The 23,536-nt window shown below is 42.5% G+C and overlaps 1 protein-coding gene across 1 annotated transcript in view; it reads right to left on the reverse strand.

Annotated features, from left to right (window-relative positions):
* galntl6 (polypeptide N-acetylgalactosaminyltransferase like 6) overlaps positions 1-23,536 on the reverse strand; it is a 270,294-nt gene that overhangs the window by 210,913 nt on the left and 35,845 nt on the right. Inside the window, exon 3 of the mRNA XM_077246669.1 lies at positions 2,046-2,154. Coding sequence (XP_077102784.1) covers positions 2,046-2,154 — 109 coding nt within the window. The remainder of the gene's footprint in view (positions 1-2,045; positions 2,155-23,536) is intronic.

The raw sequence follows: 23,536 nt of genomic DNA on the forward strand, positions 1-23,536 counted from the left end.
TTATTGAATGTCATTGTCATTGTGATTTGTCTGTTAGATGTAAATTTCCCTGCATTTGAAGATAAGTAAATCCCAGCAATTGCTTCTTCAAAGTGTAAAACAATTTAGCACACTCATTATATATATATATATTTGACAAGGGTCGAATTGTTATGGCAAAGCGACTGGGTCAGAGTATCTCTGAAACGGCAAGGCTTGTGGGTTGTTCCTGGTCAGCAGTGGTGAAAATTTACCAACAGTGGTCCGAGAAGGGACAAACCACAAACTGGCGACAAGGTGTTGTGCGCCCAAGAATTATCAATACATGAGTGCAATGAAGGCTACCCCATGTGGTCCAAACCAACAGAAGGTCTACTGTGGTACAATTCACACAAAATGTTAATGATACGGGAATTTGTCACAACAGACAGTGAATGGGGTGTATGGGGCTTACTAGCCACAGACCAATCAGAGTGCCTATGATTACCCCTGTCTACCGTCGAAAGCACCAATGGGCACACAAGCTTAGGAACTGGACCTTGGAGCAGTGTAAAAAGTTTGTCTGGTCTGATGAGTCCCGTTTTGTTTTACATCACGTGTACAGCTGTGTACATGTGCACCTTTTACCTGGGGAAATGATGGCACCAGGATGCACTGTGGGACAACAACAAGCCGGTGGAGGGAGTGTGATGCTGTTCTGATCCATTACTTTTCTCTGGCATTCATGTACTACCATCTCCAATGAACTAGATTCATGAAAATTTAGCGGGTGGCTTTATTATAACAGAGGCTGCCATCATGCTATCAGCTTTGTCACAACAGATGGTGTGCACTGAAAACCCTCTGATAGAATAGTGCAGCATGCTCTAACGTGAAGGGTCAACACAGAACAGTTGAGCTGAGTGGGCCATATGCAGAAGGACATGGTCCTGCCTACAGACGCCAGAAAAGCCGTCCTCCCTCTGATCTGACAAATCTCCCTGCCTAATACAGTGACTTATTTTTTATTCCAAAGGGCTATAAAACAAGCCTCTTTATGGGGACCTCTTTTTATACATATTAATCTGCAGCCAAATAACTTTAACCTGAAGAACACAATTATTTGATTTCCTGAGTACTTGCATTTAGAATTGGGGATTTATGAGTATTTTTAATTGTCTGCAGTTGAAAATTATACTAATGTAAAAGCACTGCAATGTCAAAATGCATTCACCCAAAAGAAAATGCAGGCACTTAAGAGGCATTTAGAAAATAGAGGGTATGTAAGGAGCAAAAGCATCACAATAACATCTACATGGTGACTATCCGGGTGGATGCTGCACATTGGTGGTGGTTGAGGAGATACCCCCTTCCATATATGGAGAGCTTTGAGTACCCAGAAAACGCTATATACATGTAACAAATTATTATTATTATAATTATAATTATTATTATATTAAAATGTAATTCATATGAATTTTATCAGATTGCTACATCACATTCAAACATGGACGCATAGTCACATGAGTCTGGTGTTACTACAGGCAAAATACCAACAATAACTATCCATGTCAGTTATTCACTGATTTATAGTTGAAACTGTAAACAAGTCTAAGAATTGGGCAAATTGTGCTTAGCCAAAAACCAAATCCTATCGAGTACCTTGGGTCATCCTTGAAAACCGTACGAAAATCACTGGATAAAATAAACACCAAAGTAAGCACCTTGACAGCCATTTATATCCTTAACTGCCGAGGACATAATGCAGCTAAAATTTAACACAGCAAAAAGACACCCTTACATTATTAACCAGCCGTAAATTCAGATGGATCAATAAAGTCTCTTTAGCCACAGGGGCAACCAGTTGATTTACAAAGACAGCTTGGCAGGGATTCTAAAATAATGTCTTACCCTAAATGAAAGCCATAAAGAAAACGTCATCATCATCAAATCATCCCTCTTTAGTCCGTTTGATGTCCTTTTTGCTGTGATAATGTGAGGTTTGCATATGCTTTGAAAGGAACAAGTATCAATCATAAAAAAGAACAGGTCTAATCTGAAAAATTCAGTGGAATTAGCGTGCATACCAACACGTTGTTCGTCTTTCCTGATGCTCTCGCTGTCATGCCAGTCTCTTCTTCTCAAACCGTCTGTCCAGGTATAAATGTGACCATCATTTAAGCCCAGTGGGAAGCCCTGTGGAGAAAGAGAAACTTTTTAAGTGAAATATAATGATATTCAGATAAAATGTTTTTATTTTTTATTTTATTTTTTGAAAACTTCCACACAGAATGCATCTCAAAAGATCCGGTTAAATCAAGTTAGATCTCAAATACGTTAAAAAAAATTAACTAAAAACAACAACTACATCATTATGATAGGTAATTTAACTTCAAAATGAAACATCTTCAATAACTCTTCGAGGTAACTTATTCATGCCTAAATTGTCCTACAGTATAATCCAATGATCAAAATTTCAATCATAGCTGTTGTTTGAACACACATTCAAATATAATTGAATATAATTATATAATTATGCCGGCGTCCTTTATAGCTTCCACTTGTATGCCGTCACACATTACGTCATGACGCAACACCAATCAGAGATTGGAATAGTTTCATTCATACTTCAGAGGCACTACGCTGAGGGGCGTTCCCCCAAAGTGTCATTCGACGCAGTCCGAGTTCCCTCGAAAGGGAACAGTGCCTGGTGTCTCGAGAACGCAGTCCCTGAAATAGGTTCGAAGGTGAAAACGATTATCCGTTTTCTCTGTGCAAACCTCAAAAACGCAGACGGCGCGCACATGCGCATCACGTCTTTTAGATACTTCTTTAGAACCTGTAATCTTTTTAGTAAACGCATATGCGAGTATTTGCCTTCTTGGTTGGACATCAGTCTGGGATTTTTCAAAACCGGGAAAGCAGAATTGGTGCCAACCATGAATTCCATCATGCCAGACCAGCATGTAACATTTTGATTAACTTTTCTAATTTGGGAATGAAAAAGCATCTCAAAATAATCTTGCAGAACGGCAAGAGGTTTGGAGTGGACAGCGCCTGTTTAAGTGCAACTATGCGCTCCTCTGTGTTTCTGACGCCTCTTCTATTTGCGCAATGGGCATTTGCAGGATGTAAAAAGTGGAGCTCTAGAAGGTCTAAGAGGCCCCATTTGATCTACAATTTATCCATTCTCACAGATAGACCCCTAATAACAGCTCTTTTCACTGGTGGTGGGTGCTAATGCAGTGGGGACACACTAGCATGAATGGTTTTGATGAAAGCTCTGAGAGAAGGATTCAGGATGCCATGCTTCAAACATACATCCATAATAAGTCTACATGTCTTTTAGTGCTTTGTATTTGCGCAAGCTTCACCATGGAAATGCTTCAGGTGAGCAAATTGGAAATGACAGAGGCTATTCACTGAAAATTAATCCGGTGAAAAAGACACAGAGATTTTTAGGGAAATGATTTAGAGTGCTACTTAGCAAAGTGGATTATGGGAGGCAGGTGCTTGGATTCCAGTAGCAGCTCTGAGGATTTGGACGGCTTTTTTCCACTGTGTTTGTGAATAATTTAAAAACAAAAGCATTGCTTTATTAAGGCCTTAGAGAGTTTCTGAGAGAAAAAAAATTTAATGCAAGCACATTCGAGCTTGGCAAAGGGGAATTTCACTGGAAGAATGTGACATCAACTTGACAATCGCAAAAAGAGAACTGCTGGCAGCAATGTTGGATATCACTCACCCATAGGAATACAGAGGCTTCTGATGGCAAGACTTTGTAGCGGAGCACAGGTGGAGCTTGCCTAGGTTATTAATGTAATGATTGACTTAAGATTGCTGTGAGTAATTTACATGTAGGCCTTGTCCCAAATGACACCCTCAACCCTTGAGGTTTTTCCTCAGAGTCAAATGCAAAAGCTAATCAAAGCAGCATAAACAGCTGCACGGTTCAGGTCGTGGTCTGCAAGATGAAAAGTGGCAAAAAAAAGTGCATTGCAAAAATGTGCATATGCATGACAAATTTTTGACAAAAATGCAGGAAAAAAAACACCATGCAGATTGACCTACATAAGCCAGTTATGTTATTTTCAAATTAGATGTCATTTTTATCAAAGTATAATTAACTAAACACAATATGACTAATTGGTGACTAAGAAATTATCTGTCAAATGACCGTAAAAAATATATATAAATATTATCACTGATCATAAATGTGCCATTTGATCACATAATTGTAAATAATAATAAACAGTTAGGTTTCCATGAAAACACTGACATGGCATTGTCACCTGAATAAAGGGCATGTTTAACTGCATGATTAGTGGAAGTGCTTCCGCTTCCGCTCTAGTGCTTCTTCTGGGCCATTCTCTGCAGAATTTTTATGCCGTGGAGACCTTCACTTCTGTGAGAGCACCCTCTCAAAATGAGGCATGCTCCCCCTTAGAAGTGTAACCTATTCATTGAAAGGAGAATTCTCTCCGTGAGGAGATCCCGAAGGTGTTCGATCACTTCAGTGCTTCTTTCTTGCTAATGGTTTTTTAGTGATGGCTGTCTCCTCAACCTCAAAATGTCGTTGCCTCTGTTTTGACGCACATCATGATGCAGTGGATACAAATCTGTGGAAAGCACGACTTGATCGTCAGGTTCCTGAGGGGAGCAAAGAGACTGAATCTGCCTTGCTCCCCTTTTATACCCTCTCTGGACTTATCTCTGTTGCTACTGCACTGTAGAGACCTCCCTTAAGCCCAGCAGGCAATGAGTTAAAAATCCTGTTTTTGGAGAAACAGTTCTCCTGCTTGTTTGGTCTCTATCTAGAGCAGTGGTTCTCAACCTCTCCTGCAGGGACCCCCTGACAGGACATGTTTTTGTTTTAACCCTGAAATGGCACACCTGATTCAATTAGTCAGCTACATATTAAGCCTTTGAGCCTTCAATTAATTGAATCAGGTGTGCCATTTCAGGGTTAAAACAAAAACATGTCCTGTCAGGGGGTCCCTGCAGGAGAGGTTGAGAACCACTGATCTAGAGTGTAGGGACTTGCACGCATTTTTGGTCAACGAAACGTGCCTGGAATTAGGGCCGGCTATATCTCATGAACTCTGAGACCCCGGCCTGGATTTGTGTCCAAGGTTCCTACCTCTCCTACGGGCCAGGTGGTGAGAAAGCAAGCGCTGCCCCGTAGGAGACAGACCCAGCCCTGAATTTTCTCTGTCCGTCCGCTCCATTTCGGTTGTACGTGCTCAGAATGCAAAGCCTGGACCTCAGACCAGCTCTTGTCTGTTACGGAGACCAGCAAAAGGGAAGGCTGTTTCCAAGCAGGTTGGCCCACTACATGTGGTTGCCTTCATTTTGGTGAGAAAGTTTTCGCAAGATGCGCATGCCCGCCTGGGTGGTGAGCTCTTCCTAAGTGAGAGAAGTGAGCTCCTCCTAAGTGAGCCGACACCTATCACGTTCGCTAGAGACCTAGCCTATGTGTCGAACCACTGCTTCCCGTGGGCTCCCTTCACATGAAGCCAGTTTCACTGTAAGCCCGAATCGAAGTGTCAGCTTGCTGCGACATTCCCCTCCTATGGACTGGATACGTCCGCAATTCTTGCTCCAGTGAGTTCTCCTTATTAGCCAAACCCTGTCGAGTTCCTCCATACTCTTCGGCAACGGACATGGCGAAGCCAGGCCTTTCACTCTTTTGCATTGGTGGAACCTGTGTTAGGCTGGGTCCATATGTTGTGATCCCTACGGTGATCCCATATGTGTATTCTTCCACGGTACGGCTCCCTGCGGTGAGCCCGTGTCTTCCCTCGGCAGAATCTGCTCTGCCGTCACTGTCCAGTTGAGTCTCCCCCTATCATACGCTGGAGCCACCCCAGTGACATTTCATATGTTGTACTGCCTGGTCATCCGCCCAGTCCATATGTGTATTCTCCACATGTTACCTCCCTTCGGGCAGGATGTGGCTTCCGCAGCGTATTTCTTTCCAATTTAAGAGAATGCTTTCCCAGTGGTCTTTTGAAACAGCAGTGAATTCCCTGGCCTAAGCCCTGTCCCATCTCCGCCTCAAATAATGTGGGGTGATCAGAAGGCTTTTGTCTAGGCACTGGAAGGTGGCAGCACTAGTGGCGTTTTAATTGTGATCCCAATCAGTCGACACGTTGACTATGTCGAACGTAAGCGACTGAAAAGGAACGTCTTGGTTATGTATGTAACCCTCATTTGTCAGGGTTCTGTCACTTCTGTCTAGTCTATTTATTGGTTTTGTGACAGAGCCCTGACACTCCTGTTTTGTTTTTATACTGTGCAGCACACAGCTTGTGTTTAACACTAGCTGTGTGCTTTCATGTTGTCATGTTTTGTGTGAACACATGGCTTAGGAGTGTTTCTTATGAGCTGCGTGTTCATGTCTCATTTTGTGTGAGCCCATGGCTGGTGATTTGTTTTACTGGCCATGTGCTTGTGTTCTAGTCATTTTTGGTGTGAGCACATAGCGGGAGTTATTGATTAATTTGCCCCACCTGTCCTCCCTCGTTACTTGCTATGTTTGCTCACCCTATTTATTCTCCTTGTGTCTCTAGTCCTGTGCTGGTTTGTCATCGTATACATACACTGTTTGTTTCCCTGCTGTTAAGTCAAGTCAAGTCAGTCTTGTTTTCCCCCTCCTCGCTCCTTTCCCCACCCCCACACCTGACATCGTTCCCTGAAGGAGGGAAAGGAGACGTAGTCCCGTTGCCACTATTGCTGGACCACCGCTAACTCCGGGCTCCGCTCGGCTCCTCAGCGAAAATCAACTGGGACCTCATGTACAAAGACTTGCGTTGAATTCATACTAAAACATTGCGTACGGACAAAACTGTAAATGTGCGTACGCACAAAAAAACAGATGTATGAATCTCTGCGTACGAAGGATCCCATGCATATTCTCTTTGTACATCCCAATTAACGTAAAAATGAGCGCACATGCACGACCACAACGCCCCACCCAGTCTCCTCCCTTAATTAAATACATTTAAATATGGCAATGAGTCCACTTTGGCAAAAGAAAGGAGTAAGAAAATGGCTAAAGTAAGCGGCAAGAAGCGAAACTTTACAGAAAGTGAATCGGAGGTGGTACTATCGGAGGTAGAAACGAGAAAAAAATATTTGGAACTTTGTCCTCCGGAATTAATAACAAAAGGAAAAAATATGAGTGGGAGAGTTTGGCTGATGCCGTCAATGCGGTGGGATCTGAAAGTCGCACTGTAAATTACCTTAAAAAGAAATGGTCTGATATAAAGGTGGACGTTAAATGGAGAACTGCTGCGCACCGACAAAGTGTGGGCAGAACAGGCAGTGGTAAAGGGGTTGATGAACTTACACCCTTTGAGCAGAGAGTAGCCTCAATTATGGGTGAAACTTTACTCTCTGGAGTAGTATCTGCTGCTGTGGGAGACTCAGATTTACTACAGGACTGCCACGAAGGTAAGCAATATTATCTGCACATTTATTGAATATAAATGTTTCCGATTCACATATGCAAATTCTTCTTCAGATGGCACCTTAATGTGTGTGCAGTCGATCGCTCCGACCACATTAGGAAAACCGGGTATCGCTGCAAATTGCGTTTTAATGTTTGGCTGGTCAACTGCATCATATGGGAACCTTATATACCTGGTAGACATGCGAATGATCTCGACCCATACCGCTGGCATTGCGCGGCTCAAAGACTACTGGCTTTTTCCTGAGCGGTCTGCCAGTTCCCTTTGGAAAGAACCAGTTGCCAGGAAACCAAGTGTTGTCAGCAACTGCAAGGGAACGGGTATTGCGTGGCACCTCGCTGTCTCTCTCTCTCTAGATTCGGACCCAACTCAGCACAGAGCTCCAAGAGGATAGCCCTTGGAAATCTGAAACGGCTGATAAGCCAGTCATCATCCTGGGCCAGAAAATCATTGTGGTCCCAAAAACTCGTTCTCTTCGGATTCTGCCATTAGCAATGTCCTCTAATAAGGCCGAAGCTGCCATTTCCATAGACTAAGGGTTGTATCAATTTGCATATGCTTTTATATGTTCTTACTTAATTGCATGATTGATAGAATATTCCCATAAGGCTCGTGTGACAATATATGTAAATTATTTTATAAATTGCAAATTAATGGCAATGCTTCCCACAGGTGGAAGTGCGATAGACTTGTAGAACAATTCGTTGTGTAATGTTTGCAACTGAACTTCATTGCCTGTAAGAGTCGCCAACAGACCGTGAGCGTCAAAGCTTGCGTAAGCAAAGTTTTAGTGCGTACGCAAGATTGATACATGAGGCCCCTGGTACGTGCATCCACTTCCGTATTTATACCCGCACTGGGAAGAGAGTGTGATGCAATTCTAGGCACGCTAATTTGCATTAGCTCGTTTTTAGAATACTTGAAGGTGACAGGCTCCCTAAGTGTGATGCCGATCAGTCGACATGTCGACTATGTCTCCATTCCCTCCTTCAGGGAACGAGGGTTACATACGTAACCAAGACGTTTTCAGTTACATTCTCCATTTATGATGACCTACATCTTAAGGCGAGACACGGCAGGCAAAAACATAGTGTTTTTATCCACTGGTCAATTTTGAGATTTTGGGATATTTGTCTTCAATAAAATCTCTTCTTTCAGCCTTGTGGTGAAAAAAAGTCTGAAATACACATTTAGGTCTTTATTTTACAACACTTTTGGCGCTTTTCCACTACACAGTACCAGCCCGCCTCAGCTCGCCTCGCTTTTATTTGGTTTTCCACTGCGTAAAAGTTGTACCTGTACCTGCTTTCGGGTACTTTTTTCGTATCACCTCCGGCGAGGTTCTGAGCGAGCTGAGGCGAGCTGAGGCGATACTAAAATGTGACGTGTAAACACAGCAGACTGCTGATTGGTCAGAGAGAATTGTCACTATTCACTGCGTCATCATTGCACGCGCCAGACGGAGTATCCTGAATAAACCGTGATTGCGTGATTTTTAAATAGATATAACTTTACCCATGGCAACTCGGAAGGATACGCCGTGTGAGAAACAGCCACATCCCGAGGAATCAAAAACAGACACTCGATTTCCTCCATTGTCCTGTGTGTGGATCGGTCTGGATCTGTGTGTCGCGTTGAAGATTACGTCACAGAAGTTTCCTGCGGTGTCGCTATAACGACCAGGTACTATTGGGGAGGTACTATCTGCAACAGAAAAGGGAGCGAAAAGCGAGCCGAGCCGAGGCGAGTCGAGTTGAGCTGGTACTGGTACTGGTAATGGAAAGCGTCATTTGTCTGTTTGCGTCTGTAGATTTCTCATAAATTTAAAAAAAAGGTGGCGTTCTAAATCATCACGCTGCTCTGCGATCGCTGCCTGCAACCTGTCATCACATACACCGTTAGTGTATCACGTACACTAGTGTAGTGTAGCTCTATCTCTCCTGTACAATGCTGTTGGATCCAAACATGGTCATTTCCTTTTTATCAGCAACCAATCGTGAAAGTAAAAGGGGGGATTTAACTCTAAATGTGCAATCTCATTTTACAATAAATCTTTAAAGCCCGTTTTCTCAAAATGACTTTTTTGGACTCAAAAAGTCCAAATCTCCACTTCAGTAGCACCTATATACACCAAATTGTCCAGTCTTGTACCTAGTATTATTATGAAGACATGTACAGAGGGATTTGTAAATATATTATTCCTAGCCTGATTTATATAACATTTTATTCCACAAAACATGGCAAAAATCTTTTTTTAAGGCTATTGATAGTATTTTGATTTACAGGATAACAAAAGTAGAAATCCATAAGTCCCTCAGTATTTTTTTTCCCATCTAATATGTGAACACAATGAAAAAAAAAAATTGAACCTGGCTTTATCCAATACTCAGATTCATGTTTTAAAATATATGCAAATTGGTGCATATTTAATTAGAAAATGCCTAATTTGCATATTTAAACATTCAATTACAGAAAACAGCACAGCAATCCAGCAATCCAGCAATTCCAATATTCTTCTTGTGTTCCAAAACAGAAGCCAAATGTCGATAAAAAACTATTACGAAATTACATTTCCATTGACCGATGTTATGTGACTAAAATGTAATTTTTTTTCTCGCGTAACTAATTCCAATATTTTTGGATAACTAATTCCAAAAAGCATGGCAACGGATGTTGGTAGGTTTAGGTATATAGTAGCCAGCGCACTAGCCATTATTTTTAATCAAAGGAGACATAGCCGTGTTATACAAGCATTAATGGCAAGTAAAGCCCCTTATACTTGGGAGCGGCCACGTATTAGGTGTTTCTGGGAGTTTCTTCCTCTTATCTGCTTCTTTATAAATTATGGCATTTTTTTGTTGTTTTGAATCCAGTATTCCCATAATTCTTTTGTCTTTTACGAGTTTAATAAAGAACTCTATCTCGTCTTCTGTCCTACCATACTGCACCTTTTTTAAAGAATGATCGACTTTAACGTACGCCTATAAATGCAAAAAAACTGTTTCCATTGCAGTTTTGCAAAATACTCCTTTTCCGAATTGCCTGAAAAACCCCCTAATATGCGAGCATAACAACTTTTTTTTGCGATATATGGGAGTTTTTGCTAAATTGATTCCATTGGGCATATTTTCAATTCGCACAGTTTGAAGAGTACTGGAAACACTGCTAGTGAGGATAGCAGCAAGACACAGGAGAGCTTTGAAAATATTGACATGGAAATGGACTATTTTAAAGTCTCTTCATATACTCACATTCAATCCAGTTAAAGTTAAAATCTTTGGTTGTTTGGGTCGCATAGTAGATTCTAATAAAATGTGTTAAATTAAATTGACAATATTGAGAACTATTAATCTAGTTAAATATATAGATCATATCATCCATTTCTTTCATTCTCTTTCTCTTCCTCTTTCTATTCAGGATGTTATTTATTCTCTTAATACATACTAAACTAGTGATATCAAATTTGAGATGCTTTACAACAATTGAAAAAGACATGTATTGAAGGCATCAGTGAAAGTAATTAAGATTACAGTAAAAGTATTCAAAATGCAAGTCTGCTGAATGTTTCTCTTTTCCCCATTTTGCCACACATGAATTTTCTAGCAGATCATCAAGCTCTGATTTCCTCACATTGATTACAGTAAATTTAGCAATTACTGACTAGGCCCAGACTGAAGTGGGGTGGCTCACGGCACAATGTGCTGCCTAATTAAAAGTGGTCAACAAAGCGCAGTGGTGGATGCTGCCTGCGTCACTGCCAATATCTAATTCATATTGCTGCTCCAAAACAGAACCATGTAGGAGGGGTGTCACTGTTCCCCCAGTACAAACACAAATCAAACCCAAGATACAGGGAAGAAATAACAGAGAACAGCTTTTTGAAAATGATTTTGTTCACAATTGTGAATTGAGTTTACACACACACACACACACACACACACACACACACACACACACACACACACACACACACACACACACACACACACACACACACACACACACACACACACACACAGCACAGCACAGCACAGCACATACTGTATACACATATATTAAAATATTGAATTCAAGATTGCAATGTGTTGTCATCACCATGACTACTCATGAAAAGGGCCAGAATTCCATTTAGCTCTACATAGCTATAATTTAGAATGTATAGTTATAAGATCAGTTAAAAATTATCCTGAGATACAGTGAAGAAGCAGAATATGGCATTCAAACAGGTCTGGTTATTAAAGACACAGCCGGCCTGAGGTGCGTTACCCAAAAGCATTGTTAACCAACTATGTTCGCAAGTTCCGTCGTTATCAGCATAGTTCAACGAGTCAGTGTTTCCCGAAACCATCTTTCCAACGAACATTCGCAAACAGCATCGCAAAGTTGTGTGGTTCGAATGACAGTTCTCGACCGGTGGTTAGAAGCATAGTTTCTAGTTTGCATGACGTGGACTTAATACATCCTTATCTTGAGCAAAGTAAGCAAGCTGACATTCAGTACAACCTGAGTCTTTTATTTAGAATGCATACACATGTAATTTACGTCTTTTAGTTTGTCAAGAGAATTAAAGCACAGTTTTTGAAGACTGCGCATGTGCGAATGTGCTATTCTATATAAGAACGAGCCTATGATTGAATCTGGAAAAAAAGCAAAAAAAAACTGAGAAAAATGAGAAATGGTCCTCAGTTCCCTATCAGGGAACTCGAGCTGCGTGACAACGCTTTGGGAACGCCCCTGCGTGAGTGCGTCATGAAGCACGTATGAAATCAGTCCAATGGCGAGACGGAACGTCATAGGCGGGTGACGTCATCGACCAGGAAACTATATAAGTACCCCAAAACACAAGCGCGTCAGCTTCTGAGTCTTCAGCAAGCGCTATGTGTGTGAATATATCAGTCTGTGTCTCAAAGTGTTTTTGTCTGTCCTTAGAAATTGCTAGGCAGGAGTTTTTCACATATAATAAAACTATAAAGAGACGATATATATATATATATATATATATATATATATATATATATATAATATGGCGAGCGAACAGCAGTTCAGAAAGTGTGTTCATCCCTGCCCAAGTTATATCACGGGTGGGGACACTCACGATCTGTGTGTTGTTTGTATGGGAGTGCAGCATGCCCAGTAAGCTCTCGAGGGAGCTGGTTGCGAGCATTCAGAGCGTATGTCAATGAAAACGCTCCGCTCCCGCCGAGCCCTCTTTGAGGAGAGTGGTTCGGTGCGCGCTCCCCGTGTTTCGGGTCCCGCTGCTGCCGAGGCACAGCGAAGGCTTCAATCGTGGGGATCGCAAATGGATCTATCAGCGGGGATTGAGACGGGCTCTGCCTTATCTCAGCCTTTACCTGGTAGATCCAGTGCCTCAGATCCGGGTGTGGAAGCACGCGTTGCGGTTTCTTCCCACCAGGCTGAGGCACCATCACTTCAATTATCCAGTTCTGAGGATCTGGATGTTGAAAGTATTGATACAGCAGAGACTGGGGACTCGTCGCTTCAGTCTCCTGCTAGTGAGGAGCTTATGGAGGTGCTCACTCGTGCTGTAGAAAAATTAAGCATTGAGTGGCCAGCTGATAGACAGGAATCTCTTTCAAAAAGTAAACTAGATGAAAGATTTCTGCCGTCTCGTGCTGCACCTCCACGCCGGTGTCTTCCATTCTTTCCTGACCTCCACACCGAGGTGTCGAGGTCATGGAAAAGACCAGTGTCATCCAGAAAATTTAGCCAGCAAACATCTGTTTATTCAAATATTTCTGGGGCTAAGAATTATGGTTATTGGGCGATGCCTAAGGCTGAAGAAACGCTAGCGAGCCATCTATCTCCAGATACGGCATCGTAATTTAAGACACCGGCATTGCCCACAAAGCCATTAAGAAATACCTTGGCTTTGGTGGGCAAAGCTTACTCGGCGGCAGGTCAAGCGGCAGGGTGCTTACATACTATGTCGATATTACAAGCATATCAAGCAGACCTATTAAAAGATATGAGTGAGGGGGATAAAATTAGTGCTGACGTAACTCGAGATTTACGTCAGGCAGCAGGTCTATCTCTCCGTGCCACCAAGGAGACGGCCAAATCAGTGGGCCGTTCTATGGCAGCCATGGTGGCAACGGAGAGAAACTTATGGTTGAATTTATCCAACATGAAAGAAAAGGAAAAATCTTTTCTCCGGGACGCCCCTCTTTCAACTGCTGGCCTCTTCGGTAACTCAGTGAATTCGGTCATCGAGAGGTTTCAGGAAGAGAAAAAGCAGGCGGCGGCGCTCCAGAAATTTCTCACCCTCCGTGTTCATGTCTGCGGGGCTGCTGTGCGGGAGCAGCCCCGGCCGTCGAGTAGCTCCTCACACCGGGCGCAACAGAAAAGGAGTGTCGCATCTCGTGCTCCTCCCCAGCAAGACTGGGCCGAGGCGCGGCGCTCTCAGACAAGGTCTTCCAGGGGCAAAGCCGATCTGAGGAAGGTTATTGTCGCCAGGTAGGCTTCGTCGAAGAAGAAGCCCTGACGTTCTGAGGGTGGTCCCCACTAAGAGAGAAAGGTGTTCGCCGCAGTAAACAGCGCCCGTTCTCTCTCGGTGCCTTCAGGGGCCCGTTCTGCCAACCCCGCCTGCGTGCCGGGGCGTAGACGGTCCCAGCGAGCGCTTTCCCGAGGGACGCTCGCCCGCTCTGAGGAGCGGTTTAGAGTGGTCAGACCAGTTGTTCCCTGCCGGTGCGCCGTTACAGGGCACTGTGTCTGCCACTCAAAATATTCCAGAGGCCAGTCTCGAGAGACTGGTACCCTTAGTAGAATTTTTGGCAGAGTGGAAAAGCCTTCCAAATGTATCTCATTGGGTCCTGCAGACTATCGAGAAGGGGTACAAGATTCAGTTCAGATCACGCCCGCCTAGCTTCAGAGGGGTTCTGCCCACAGTGGTGGGCCCCGAGCAGGCTCTGGTTATGGAACAGGAGGTGAAAACTCTCCTGCTGAAGGAGGCTATAGAACGAGTTCTTCCTCCCAGCAGACAGTTGGGTTATTACAGCCGATATTTCATCGTTCCAAAGAAGGATGGGGGGTTGCGTCCAATTTTAGATCTGCGCCTGTTAAATCGCTCAGTAGGGAAGTTCAAATTCAAAATGCTTACTCTCAAGCAGATCGTGTCACAGATCAGGTCCGAGGACTGGTTTGTCACGATAGATCTAAAGGACGCGTACTTCCACATTTCCATCCTTCCACAACACAGGAAGTTCCTGAGGTTCGCTTTCGGGGGCGAAGTGTACCAGTATCGGGTTCTTCCGTTCGGCCTGGCACTGTCTCCCCGAACTTTCACGAAATGTATGGATGCAGATCTGGCTCCGCTGCGACTCCAGGGCATCTGCATTAAACTATATCGACGATTGGTTGATTCTGGCTCAATCGGAGCATCAGGCGATTCGGCATCGAGATATCATGATATCAGATATCAGATATCGTTTCTGGGCGTGGTTTGGGTTTCGACGACGATGCAGGCACGTCTGTCTCCTGCTCGTATAGCTTCGATTCTCTTAGCCGTCAAACAGGCAAAGCTAGGCCAGTCACTCACTGTAAAAGAATATCAGAGGATTCTGGGTCTGATGGCAGCAGCGTCCAACGTTATACCTTGCAGCCTGCTGTACATGAGACCACTGCAGTGGTGGCTCAGGACCAAGGGGTTCTCCCCGAGGGGAAACCCGCTCCGCAAGATCAGGGTCACGCGACGGTGTCTCCGTGCTCTGGCTATGTGGAAAGAACCTTGGTTCCTGTCACTAGGTCCTGTGTTGGGGGCTCCGTGTTGTCGTGTAACACTAACGACGGACGCCTCTCTCACAGGCTGGGGGGCGATCATGAGTGGTCGCTCGGCCCAGGGTCTGTGGCAGGACCATCATCTTCATTGGCACATAAATTGTCTAGAAAGGATGGCGGTGTTTCAGGCTCTGAAACACTTCCTCCCAGACCTGAGAGGTCACCATGTTCTTGTCCGGTCAGACAACATATCGGTGGTCTCTTATATAAACCATCAGGGGGGTCTGCGTTCGCGCCCGTTATACAAGCTGGCTCGCCAGATCCTTCTATGGTCCCAGGGGAAGCTTCTTTCACTGAGGGCGATTTATATCCCGGGGTATTTGAATCAGGGGGCAGACATCCTTTCGAGGCAGGGGCTGAGGCCCGCGGAGTGGAGACTCAACCCCGAGGTGGTGGAGCTCCTATGGAAACATTTCGGTCGTGCCGAGGTAGACCTATTTGCATCCAGGGAAACATCACACTGCCAACTGTGGTTTTCCTAAGTCCTCCAGCCCCTCTGGGGTTGGACGCGATGGTACAGGAGTGGCCGAGGTCATGCCTGTACACATTTCCCCCGATTGCTCTGCTCCCAGGAGTTCTGGAGAGGGTTCGCAGAGACGGGGTCAGTCTACTGTTGGTAGCCCCGTACTGGCCGGCCCGAGCGTGGTTAGCGGACCTAATTTCTCTCCTCGACGGCTCTCCTCTGGAGATTCCGATGAGGGACCTTCTCTCTCAGGCGAGCGGGTCGATACTTCACCCCCGCCCAGATCTATGGAGGTTGTGGGCTTGGCCTCTGAGGGGGCCCAGCTCATAGAATCTGGTCTCTCGACTGAGGTCGTGGAGACCATCCTCCAGTCCAGAGCTCCGGCCACTAGGAAATTATATGCCTTGAGGTGGAAAATGTTCACCTCTTGGTGTGGAGAACACCAGCTGGAACAGTTAACTGCCCGGTGGGTGCAGTGCTGGAATTCCTTCAGGAGCGTTTCTCCACAGGGTTATCCCACTCCACACTGAAGGTGTATGTGGCGGCCTTATGAGGCTGAGGCCAGCAGTTCGCACGAGGGTGCCGACCTGGGACCTGGCGGTTGTTCTAGAAGGTCTCTCTCTAGCACCGTTCGAGCCCATTGAAGAAGTTTAGGAGAAATTCCTCACTCTTAAAATGATCTTTCTTCTGGCTATATCTTCATTAAAAAGAATAGGAGATATCCAAGCTCTGTCGGTCTCTCCCTCGTGCTTGGAATTTGCACCAGGCATGGTGAAGGCTTTCCTCCTCCCTAGGCCGGGATACGTTCCCAAGGTACCAACCTATGTGGTCAGGCCTGTTGTACTGCAGGCTTTCTGTCCTCCTCCATTTCTGAAGTCAGACCAAGAGAAACTAAATCTGCTTTGCCCTGTTAGGGCCCTAGATGCGTACGTCCACAGAGCTGCCCTGTGGAGAAAGAGTGAACAGCTATTCGTTTGCTTTGGACCCCGTAAGAAGGGCTGTCCAGTATCTAAGCAGAGGTTGAGCAAGTGGGTGGTCAAGGTCATCTCACTTGCCTATGAGTCTGCCGGTCAGCCTTCTCCATTGGCTGTCCGGGCTCATTCAACCAGGAGTATGGCTGCCTCTAAGGCTATCCTGTCAGGAGTATCAATCCAGGATGTTTGTGATACGGCAGGCTGGTCCTCACCGCACACATTTGTGAAGTTTTAACATCTCGACTTCAGCTCCACTCCAGGGGCGCAGGTGCTTTCGTCCGAATGTGCGCTCTGACTTCACATGACGGACACTTGCTCGTATGGCGACGTTGGTATTAGCGTTCCTAAAGCGTTGTCACGCAGCTCGAGTTCCCTGATAGGGAACGTCTCTGGTTACGTATGTAACCCTAGTTCCCTGAAGGGAACGAGACGCTGCGTGTCTATGCCATACTCCCAGCATGACCGTGAGCACTTGCTTCAGTCTTATCAGAAGCTGACGCGCTTGTGTTTTGGGGTGCTTATATAGTTTCCTGGTCGATGACGTCACCCGCCTATGACGTTCCCTCTCGCCATTGGACTGATTTCATACGTGCTTCATGACGCAATCAGGCAGGGGCGTTCCCAAAGCATTGTCACGCAGCGTCTCGTTCCCTTCAGGGAACTAGGGTTAAATACGTAACCAGAGACGATATCATGTCTGTATCATTAATATTGAAATATCTAGTGTTAACTCGATCTCAAACAGTTTCATTAAAATAAGTTATTACTCCACCACGTGTGTGTTGTCATAAACCAACTTGGTTGAACGACCAATTTGCAACAATATGGTTTCGGGAAACAGTCGTGAGTAGCAAGTTGATTTCTTCAATGATGTATCGTACTATGGTAATGAAGCAGCGAGTCACGCCGTTGTATGGGAAAACTACCCCTGGTTGATAAAACGACGGTAGGCTATTGATCGACAGGATACCTTTATCTATAACGATTAAAAAAAAAAAAATCAGTAACACTCTATAGTTTTACTAAAATGCATTAAAATGTAAATATATATGAAACCACATAACAAGTTTGGTTGCATGACCATCCCTCAAGTATGCACCGTTCCTGAATTATAAACAGTCTATTTGCCTTGATAAAGTGCTAAAAGTGAAAAATAAGCAGCCAATAATTTAACAAGTTGCATTGCTGTGGGGTTTGGTTGCACCATCGCCATGTGACATCAAAAGCGGTGATGATGATATTGTGAATAAAAAAGGGCATGGATTAATCTAATAGTCTATCACAAAGCATAAATAAACATGGAAACAGCCAGTCAGTGCATGTTGATATAAGTCTGCACGTTCTATGTGTCTCTGTGTGAATGAGTGCCATAGTTTCGTCTACTATACAAACTCAAACACGCTTGCCGCTCATGGCGTTTTGAGCAATCTGCATCTCAATATATGAACACATGAACACATGAACTCCAGAGCTGCTTCTAAGAGTCACTTACCGTTTCATTTGAGAAAAACTTCCATAAAATACTGAAACTGAAACTAAACTATCTTCACGACAACACAACAAAATAAAAGTCTGGTTAACTTGAAGAAATTATGACAGAAATATTATTATTGTAAACTAAAATTCTTAAATTAAATAATTTAGACACAGTTGTTAAGTGTGTATAAAATCATAAAACAGAATCCAGAAAAAAAATAAAATGAAATGAAAAAAATAAAATGGAATTCATCGGGGCCTAAATTAAAATGTAGCTTACTCTGTGGAGTTTAATTGAGATCAAACAAGTTATTTACATTCATTTTCAAGGTATAACAAATATGTGGAAAACATTTCCTTCCCCAAAATGGTAAAGGAAATCGATATAAATCGATACCGACTGACATGGAAAAAAAATATTGTGATAATATTTTTGGCTATATCGCCCAGCCCTATCTGAAAGAGACTTGAAGAGAAACAGAATGAAATATGGTACAAACAATGAGATGAGAAGGAAAGCAACTGAATAGTCGATATGTACTCTCTACTGAGGTTTGCAAGGTAAAGGCCTTTTTTTCAACCTCACATTTGGCGGGCTTGTTCTCTCTGCAATTCTCTGCTGTTTTCCCCCCTCCCTTTTCTCATCGCCATTTCTATTTTTTTTCTACAGATAAGAAAGCAGATGTTTTATACACTGCCAGCCCCACTATCTAATTATGTCGTTTAGCAGTGCTGTCCAAAATCCCCATTGCCAGAGCTCTTTTTCACAGCTTCCTCCTCAGAGCTGGTTTTCAATGTCCTAAGTCCTGTCTGTCAGCCGCGGCTCCTCTGCCGGCATTGTGATTGCTGGTGCTAGCTGCGCTTTGTTTGTTAAATAGAATCCTTCTCTGAATGGCCTACAGTAGGCATCAGCAGAGGTGAGACTGAACTAAGCAAGGTTCCATAAACATAGGCGCTGCTGATAAGGACAAGGACGTTTTGAATTCGCCTTTTGTGCAGCTGTCAGGAACTATTCGATCAATCTGGCCGACATTTGTGAGCAAATGCGTATATATGTTGGTGTCAAAAGGACACGTATCTAAACATCACATACACTCAAGACATGACTCCAAGTACCACCAACAGAGTCAAAGTAACATGTTCTATGCATTGGGATTTCAGTTCTCCAAGGTTGTTTCTAAGGGATGAGAACAATAGTAGCAAAATAAGAAGAACTATCGGCATAATGACATTGGATGTCCACTGCGGGATACATCATTATCTGAGAATACGGGATCATCTCCAGTAGGTGCAGCTAATGAGGACATCTGCACATCAGAGCATTGCTTCACATCACAAACGGAACATAGAGCCGACTGCGACCATTCGACCCGTGATGAGTTCAAACGATTGCAAGAAAAAGACACATCCAACAGAGCAGGAACCATTGTGTTCTGATCACATCATTTGACCTGTTTCTGGTGCAGAAGATCAGAGAGCACATATCGGGCACCTGTGAAATAAATAAGCCCCATGACAATGATGCACACAGAGATGATGGCAATATTGGAAATGTCTGTAGAATCTGACAACAGTTATGTTTATTGTCATAAATCGGTCATGAACAGGCTGAATGATAAGAGCCAGAGCTTCAGTAATTATGTATAAGTGTTCTTTCTTATACAGTGTGTTCAGAAAAAACTCTTGGGCAAAAGAGTAGTCAGATTCATAAAAGGAAATAAATAATGCAGGTATTTCTTATCCTCATTTTAATGTTGATGATTTCAGATTATTTTAATTGAAAGGCGTGGCCGGAGTTAGTGTAATAAACATCAATGTCAACTATATACCTGTATGTTTTTATATATATTTTTTTTTTCATACACCTGTTTTGTAAAACCATTTCTTACTCTTTCCAAATGTATCTAAACACAGGATCCACAAGTCAAGCCAAGGGTTAAATTCCCAAAACCAGTAGAAACACAATAAACAACCTTTTTTTTTGCCGAAATAAATGTTTTTCAAACTGAGGTCTGGGGCAGAATGTTTATTGTCAAACCACTATTAATAAAGAAATGAAATTGAAATGAAAATCCTTCCAACAGTAAGTATGCAATACCGTTCTAAAGTTTGGGGTAAGTAAGATAATGGGGTAGGTGAATAATACTTTTATTAAGCAAACTGATCAAACAGTAACAAGTGACTATAATTGCATTTATAATTTCATAAAATATGTCCATTAATGAACTTTTGAACTTGCTATTCATCAAAGAATCCTGAAAAAAACGTTTCATTGTTTCCACAAAAACATTAAGCAGCAACTTTTGTTTCAACATTCTTAATAATAAGAAATTTTTCTCCAGCACAAGCTTTGCCATCATAGGAAGAAATTACATTTTAAAACATAACAAAATAGAAAACAGTTATATTAAGTTGTATAATATTGCAAAATACAACTGTTTTTTACTGTACATTTGATCAAATAAATGCAGCATGAGTGAGCAAAAGAGACTTTGTTCAAAAACATAAATAAACCAGACTTTAAGCTTTTAAACTACTTTTTTTAAATGCAAAAATTGGAGTAAAAAAATATAAAGAATTGGACTGATGGATATTCGGGGCATCTGTGTGTAGGAGAAATGGTGCAGTGAAATACAGTGATGCTCCGAAGGTCACATGCTGCTGAGTTTGATATTTACATTAACCTCCAGTGGCCTGTCGGGAGAGGGACTCCAGATCTAAAACTGTTCAGCATGAGCAACATTCACCTCCTCTGGAGAGAGATTAAACATCTGCTGAAATTACAGGAGAGCAGAGAGGTAGCCACTGTGATTATCTCTCTCTCACACACACACACACACACACACACACACACACACACACACACACACACACACACACACACACACACACACACAACGCACACACACACACACACACACACACACACACACACACACACACACACACACACACACACACACACACACACACACACACACACACACACACACACACACACACTCACACACCTAGCTCACATTATTCAATTTCTGAAACATTCCTGATGGACACAGCGTGTCTGTAACTTGATTAATTCCAGAGCTTTTAAACTTTATTTCTTTTTATGACTCTATTCATTTGGGCAGGACTCATTTACCCAGGATCATCCTCATGAAATTAGAAACTCTAAATATCTTTTTCTCTCCACTGTCGCCTCTCTTTCTCTCTCACTTTCTTTGTTACTCTGTCTCTTTGAAGAGCTTCCACATTACTTTCAAATACAGTTCTAACCCTCTATAAGAGACAGATATTAGAGACAGTAATACCTATATTGAAGAAGTGGAAACAAGGAGGATTTTATGAATTTATGAAACCACAGAAAACAATCTGTACTACGAATAAGATACAAGTATAGAATTTAGCAGTCTCTGGCTTCTCTCTCTCTCACACACACACCCACACCCACACACACGCATGCACGCACGCACACAGACAGACATGCACACACACACACACACACACACACACACACACACACACACACACACACACACACACACACAGCATGCACTATTCACAAACTGTCTGATACATACTATATAGAAAAACGGCAAGTGTTGGATGAAACTAGCTGTTGAAATCTAAAAAAATATGACATTCTTTAGCCTTTTTATGATATATGATTTATAGCTCCATGCTCTCAATGGGTTAGGTGAATAAAAAGGTGAAAAACTAAAGGTGAATAATTTTTTATTATTATTATTATTTTTTTATTTTTTTTATCATTTCAATTAATCCATGGTTGCCAGTAGATTCAAAATGTTGAATGTACTGTGAGGTTCAAACGTTTGGGGTTGGTAAAATTGTCTTTTAATGTTTCGTTAGAAAAGTGTAAGAAGTATTTTATGCTCACTAAGGCATTATTTTATGAAAAAAATTAATAAAACCAGTAACATTGTGACAAATTACAATTTATAATAATTTTTCTATTTGAATACCTACTTCAGTCTTCAGTGTCACATGATACTTCAGAAATCATTCTGATTTGGTGCTCAAGAAGCATTTATTATTATTATCTTGAAGACAGTTGTGCTGCTTAATATTTTTGTCATACATTTTTTTTTTAATTATTTGATGAAAAAAAGCTCAATATGTTAAAGATGCAATAGGTGATATTGGAAATGCTAACTTTAGCCTGCTAGCATTGAAAGCATACGATCCTACCCTCCCTGCAAATCGCAATCCAAATCGTTCCTCCAAAACACATGAACGCACACAGACCAGAAGCGAGACGACCAGAGACAACATTATTGGATTACATCATGTGTCATTTACTGGGAGAAAACTTTACAGTACAGTGAGGGGAGAAATAGACGCGCTTGCTTGCATACATAAGTATGTGATTGTGAAATGACTCCAGTTCAGAAGTTGACCTGTTGACATAAAGGAAAGAATGCACTGTATTTCAGCTTTATTCATATGCGATTTTAGGACATAGCGGCAATGCAGTCGAATCTCACTGAATTATCTGCATAGGGCAAAGTCAGCGGTACATATAACTGTACTGTCAAACCTAAAATCTAGATACTTGCCAATTGTTGCTGGTTCAGAAGGAAAGTTAGGTTGTTGCTGTTTGCCTGCCATTCTCGCTCTGTCTGCACAGTGTACATGAAACTCACTAATGACGTAAGATGTCTGCACGAACAGGCTGCGCAGTGATATGCAAACACACGTTAAATGACATGGAACACATGGTATCATTTCATTTGGACTGATGAAATGATTGAACGAACATTTTATGGTGCTACGCCTCCCACAGATGATATATTTATAGAAAAACATTTAGACTGCTTAACATAGTGATTGCTATCAGGATATGAGGAGACTTTCAACCAGCATGAGTAAAAAAAAATCTATTCTATTGCACATTTAATATGCCAAAGTTTTTCTACATATTTCTTTGGTGTTGTCTGTCCAGCTTTTGATGAGACATTTGGGGTACCAGTTTTCTGCACAATGGTTTTGCTATTGCAGTATCATCAATTATAGATTTACTTGCCTCTAAATTGTCAAGTAAAACAAAATAATTCAAAAAAAAGTTTTTGGCAAGAATATATTCCAATGTCGAACAGACTGTATGGCAACAGTCAAACTGGCTGATCTGACACCAGTGCATTTATTTCTTTGACAAAATTAGATGTATTATTATACCTATTTAATATAAGGTGAGGTGAGGTGGCTGGCTTCAGATCAGCAATTTAATTCAATGAGAGTTGTATTGGTTAAAAATGGGATACACGCAGAAGACAGTGAAGCGCGCCTTCCCTGACTCCACTCTCTGTGATCACATCATTACCTCTGACAGTAATGGCTGCTGCATAGAATATCAACATAGACTGATATGTTGAATGATTTTG

This window comes from Siphateles boraxobius, unplaced genomic scaffold (genome assembly GCF_051911475.1).
Source record: "Siphateles boraxobius isolate OS27281-9 unplaced genomic scaffold, OSU_SipBor_1 29, whole genome shotgun sequence".
Taxonomy (NCBI): domain Eukaryota; kingdom Metazoa; phylum Chordata; class Actinopteri; order Cypriniformes; family Leuciscidae; genus Siphateles; species Siphateles boraxobius.